We start from the raw sequence: 4,770 nt of genomic DNA, 5'->3' as shown, positions 1-4,770 counted from the left end.
AGGGGCTTGAGGACCTTTTCCTTTCATTCCACACCAAATCTCAGGTGAGACCTTGGGTGGTCTCATCACAGAAAACTCGCAACAAGAGAGAAGAATCAAGACCTTGTGCTCTAAAAAGTGCTCTACAGCATCCAAGAATTTCTGGAGAGTCCTTGGTGTTGTGTGACACCAGAAGACACTGAGAAGAAGGAACACAGTGGATTTCTGTCCCTGGAAAGGCATGAGGGGGATTCTCCAGTTATCCAGAGAAATGAGACGTTCTTTCCTTCTGTCCCAACAGCCCTTGGGTTTTTCTACTCAGTGCAAGCCTTGGAAGCACCAACTCCCAATTAATTCCACAAGGATGATTAAGATTAACTCTGTTTTCTCCAGGTGTTACAGCAGGGCCTGGGCACATGACAGACTCTTGACACCAATCCAACCCCTCAGGCTGCTGATTTCTGAGGGAGCCCCAGGAACTCCTGCAGGGAGTGGGGCCAGGGTTCAGTCAGGGTTGGAGCCAAAGGAAGCCACACACCCAGCACATGGAATAGTCTGGGTTGGGTTTAGGGTTAGACCCTTGAAAGGTCCATGAGTCCAACCCTACTGGGATGAGCAGGGGCACCTTCAGCTTGTCCAGAGCCACATCCAACCTGACCTGGAATGTTTCCAGGGATGGGGCATCCACAGCTTCTCTGGGCAACCTGTGCCAGCATGTTACAGAACTCTGTTAAAAACCTGGCAGGAATCAATCGCTGCTGGGGGATTTTAACCCTCAACTTTACAGTTCTGCTGCCTGTTGGACTCCTGGAACTGCCATCTCCATGCTGGATCCACACAACAAATTTCCAAACGGCTCCCTACTCAAACGGAGCATCTGTGAAGCCTCTATGGACAAAAAAACCCCACAGATGTGGCCAATTCCTTGCAAAATGCCAGTTTGGGATGCAGTTTCTCCCGGGCTGTCACTCCTGGAGGTGGGCAGGCCCTCGGAGCCGGCCCTCGGCGCCTCCCGCTCAGCAGGCACACCGCACACACCGTCTGGGAATTGCTCAAGTTGGTTTTTTTTTTGCTAAGTTTTTATTTTAATTCAAGGACTTTGCTTCATACAAAATGGAATTGTAGAAACAACTGCAGAATTCAAAGTTTGGCTGATAAATATTACTCAGGCAGCAAACTAGGCAATCACAGAACCTTTTTTTTTTTTCTCAATTTTTTTCTCCCTTATTTTTTTTTGGGTAAAGTTCCACTTGTGTTGCATGGTTGGAACTTTGATCGTTTTTCACACTGTTTTTTAAATATAAAGTTTTGCAACAAACCCCCAAATTTATATCAAATATAATTAAAAATTAACAACTGATGAATACATTGTATCAAAAAAGTACGAAGATAAACATTTTCCATGCACATACTTTTTATAGATATGTATATATGTATATATATTACATGCAAACATTACTTATTCAAAGTACAGCCACTACGAGACTGGTTCTGGATGCAGAAAACTGATCGGTGCAATTCAAGTTTGGCAACTCACTATGAGGATTCTTGGAAAGATGGAGAGACAGCAGAGAGGCTGTAAAAAAATGTCAGGAAAGGGTTATGGATAATTGTGGTCAGGCTTGTCTGTCACTGTCATCGACCCCTACGAGGTGGGTGGAGGATTTGGACAACTTGAGATTCTTCTTTGTGTTCTGCCTATGAATTGGGGTGACCCAAAGCTGTGTTAGTGCAGGGCTGTGGGGTTGGGGATGGAAAATGGGAGAGGAAAAGGGGGAAAAGACAGAATTATTCCGTACAGAAAGACATCTCTGTTGCTTTCCAGTGTGGGTACAGTGTTTGCATGCACGGGCAGAGAGATGGTGTAGTCCCTTCCCCTCGACTTCCTGCAGTAAAATAGGAACGTTCCCTTGGAAAATTTCAAATAAGGTGTTTGTGCCTTCATTTCAGGAAAATGTATAAAACATTTGGTCACAATTGTGCTGAAGCCTGAAACAGGAAAATCCAGCAGCTAAAGCTACAGATGGATGAAGGTCTTGGAGTGGTGGTGGGGTGGGTGTGTGTCCGGACGTGTCATCTGGTTGCATAGCCCTCCGTTTGGGAATGCCAGGAATGCCAGCCGTGACCTCTGGCTACCACACTGCCTTTATTCCGAGTGCACACGAGTACAGAGACAGAGATACAGACAGGAGTTATCCTTTAGCAGAATCCAGGGATGAGATCGGCCAGAGATTGCTACTGAACAGAACAAAATTAAAACAAAACACCGGAGGGAACAAAACCGGGTTGAGTTTCCTCAAGAGAAGAGCTACAGGAGATGTGAAGAACCACCCTAGAGCAGACTGCTCCTGCCTGAGGCTGACAGACTTTGCTGAGAGCATGAGAGACCTCCTGAGCGTTCTGGTGGCATCTGATCCCCTCCAAGCAACCCAGGGACAGAACAGATCGCCAGGGCCAGTGGGATTTCCACCCACCCTGCGCAACCGCTGCACCTGGAGAAGTTCCACAGGTCTGGGGCTTGGTAGATCCTCTGAAAAAATTCACCTCTCCAACCCTATCCTCTTTCCTAGCGGCGTCTTTAGGGATGTGCCCAGCACCTCCCACCCTTCCTCCTTTCACCTTTTAACCTCTCCATGTCCTCTGGCTGCCCTGTGCCCCAAACCAGCCCTACAAGGGCTCAGCAGAGCCCTGGGCAGGAGGTCCTGGCTGGGCTTTGCCCCCAGCCTCCCTCCCCGCCAGCACAGCGTGTTTGCCCTTTTCCCAGGCTCACAGTGCAGGAATCCACACGGGCACAAAAGAAAGAAACCAGCCAACACAAGAGTCATTGCAAGAACGCAGAAATCTCATCCCTGAGAATCAGAGTTAGAGGTTTGGATTATTATTATTATTATTATCATCACTTTTTTTTTAACCTTCTCCTATCAGGCAATAAAAACAACTCACTCCAACTGCCCTCCACACCAATGATGCACGGCCAGAGCTCTCTCAGCTGGCCTGTGGGAGATGCTGCTTCTCCTGCAGGAACACCCCTGCAGATGCTGCCCTTTCCCACCTGCAATTTCCTCCACTGGGCAATGAGACAAGGCCAGCTTTGTTTGCTGCAATCACTCCCCTCTCACCCATAAAAGTATATCTATATATATATATTTATATTTCTATATTCTAACCAAAAATAAAATAGAATAAAAGGCCAACCAAACCCAAAGCACGTTTGCCTTCCCCGCTGGAAGCTCCCAGCCTGGGGCACAGTGACCCCAGGGCCCCTCCAGGCTCCGGCTGCTCGGCCCCACACCCTCTGCCCTCCCCACGCTCGCCCAAGCTCTGATGCCTCGAAGCAAGAGGTTGCATCGTCACTGTGAAAGATTTCAAAGGTTAGGCACTTAGTAGTGAACAACTGGAGCATTCGGTAGAAACGGTGGGACCTGGAATGACAATTGGACTAATTCTCTACAGAAAGAGGAAATTTTTTTTCTTTTTTTTTTCTTTTTTTTTTTTTACTGTACAATTTACAAAAATGCACACAATGAAAAGTTAAAGTTCTATCTAATAGCTTGATATAAAACCAATAACATTTCTTCTTCTCAACCCTACGCTTTTTTTTTCCTCTTTTTGTTTGGGTTGTTCTTTTTTTTTTGTGGACTTTTTTTTTTTAAGTTGTTTTTTGCTAAATCAAGCTTATATTGTAAACAAGACAAAACAGTGAGGGTGTGTTGCAGTCAACAGGAGAGAGGGATGGATTGAAAAGTCTCAGCAGCAAGGAAACAGTCCTTACAAAGGAGCTCTCTTGTGGCTTTACCGTGTGTCAGTGTGAAGGACCCGATGTGGTAAGTGACATTGGAGACCCCCAGGGCAGTGGTGTCACAGCAGGGTCAGCTTGGGGTGGCACCAGCTCTGCCCTAAAGGATTGCAGTGGCTGAACATCAAGTCCCAAAGGACTGTCCTTTGTTCTGGGCTGTGTTTCTCCTCTCCCAGTTTCTTGGGTGCATCTCTTCCTTCTCAGCGCTCAACGAGACAAAATGGGGGGGGCGAGCATTGTTTGCGCGAGTCCTTTTGCGACCCCCGGCTCCCACCCTGGCAGGGGGGAATTATGATGGTGAATTAATTAAGAAATAGCTCAACAAAACTGCGCCAATCATGAGAAGGACCCACAGTTCTGCTTTTCCACCGTGGAAGGTGAGGATCGCTCTTCTCCCGGCTCCTCGCCTCCGTGGCCGGGTTGGCGCCTGGTGCGTGTCTTGGGACTAGACAAGGCAGTGGGGAGGGGGCAGTGAGGGATGTGCTCCTCCCGCTGCCTTCCCCAGAAGGAGGGAGCCTTCTTCCTCCATCTGTCTAGTGCAAAAAAAAAAACCAAATCAAAAAGGAAAAAACTAAAGAACTACAGAGGAGAGAGAGGCTGCAGGGGCATCTCCGGCCCTGGGCAGAGCAGTCCTCTCATCAGGGCTGCCCTGCCGGCCGCCTCTGGCCCCGGGCCCCCACGGGAGCTCCCAGCCCTCCAGATGATAAAACTCATCCTTATTAAGCACGCACACCTCGCAGGGTTCCGCTGAGCCACTAGCACCAGTCATCCTCATCGGCTTCGTGGTAGTAACTGCGTCCTCTGGCGCCGGGGCCTGTGTTGAGCCCCAGCGTGTAGTGGTACCCGTTGGGCACGCGGCGGATTTGGTGCGACTGCGAGGTCAGGGAGGAGACGTAGGAAGTCCTTGAGGAGCGGCCCGAGTTGGTGGCCACGGCCTCCTCGAAGGTGAGCGTGTCCTCGGGCGCGGCGCGCTGCGGGCTGTCGGCGGCATCGTC

The 4,770-nt window shown here is 49.1% G+C and overlaps 1 protein-coding gene across 4 annotated transcripts in view; it reads right to left on the bottom strand.

The window, feature by feature from the left end:
• Positions 1-1,040: 1,040 nt before the first annotated feature.
• Positions 1,041-4,770, bottom strand: part of CACNA1B (calcium voltage-gated channel subunit alpha1 B) — a 330,258-nt gene continuing 326,528 nt past the window's right edge. For all 4 annotated transcript variants that reach the window (XM_031059209.1, XM_031059210.1, XM_031059211.1 and 1 more), the window contains one exon: positions 1,041-4,770. This exon is cut by the window's right edge and continues 249 nt beyond it. In XM_031059209.1, the coding sequence (XP_030915069.1) occupies positions 4,531-4,770 (240 nt within the window). In that variant the 3' untranslated portion in view covers positions 1,041-4,530.

Source organism: Geospiza fortis, unplaced genomic scaffold, assembly GCF_000277835.1.
Source record: "Geospiza fortis unplaced genomic scaffold, GeoFor_1.0 scaffold85, whole genome shotgun sequence".
In the NCBI taxonomy this organism is placed as follows: Eukaryota; Metazoa; Chordata; class Aves; order Passeriformes; family Thraupidae; genus Geospiza; species Geospiza fortis.
This window is presented reverse-complemented; position numbering and strand designations above follow the sequence as displayed.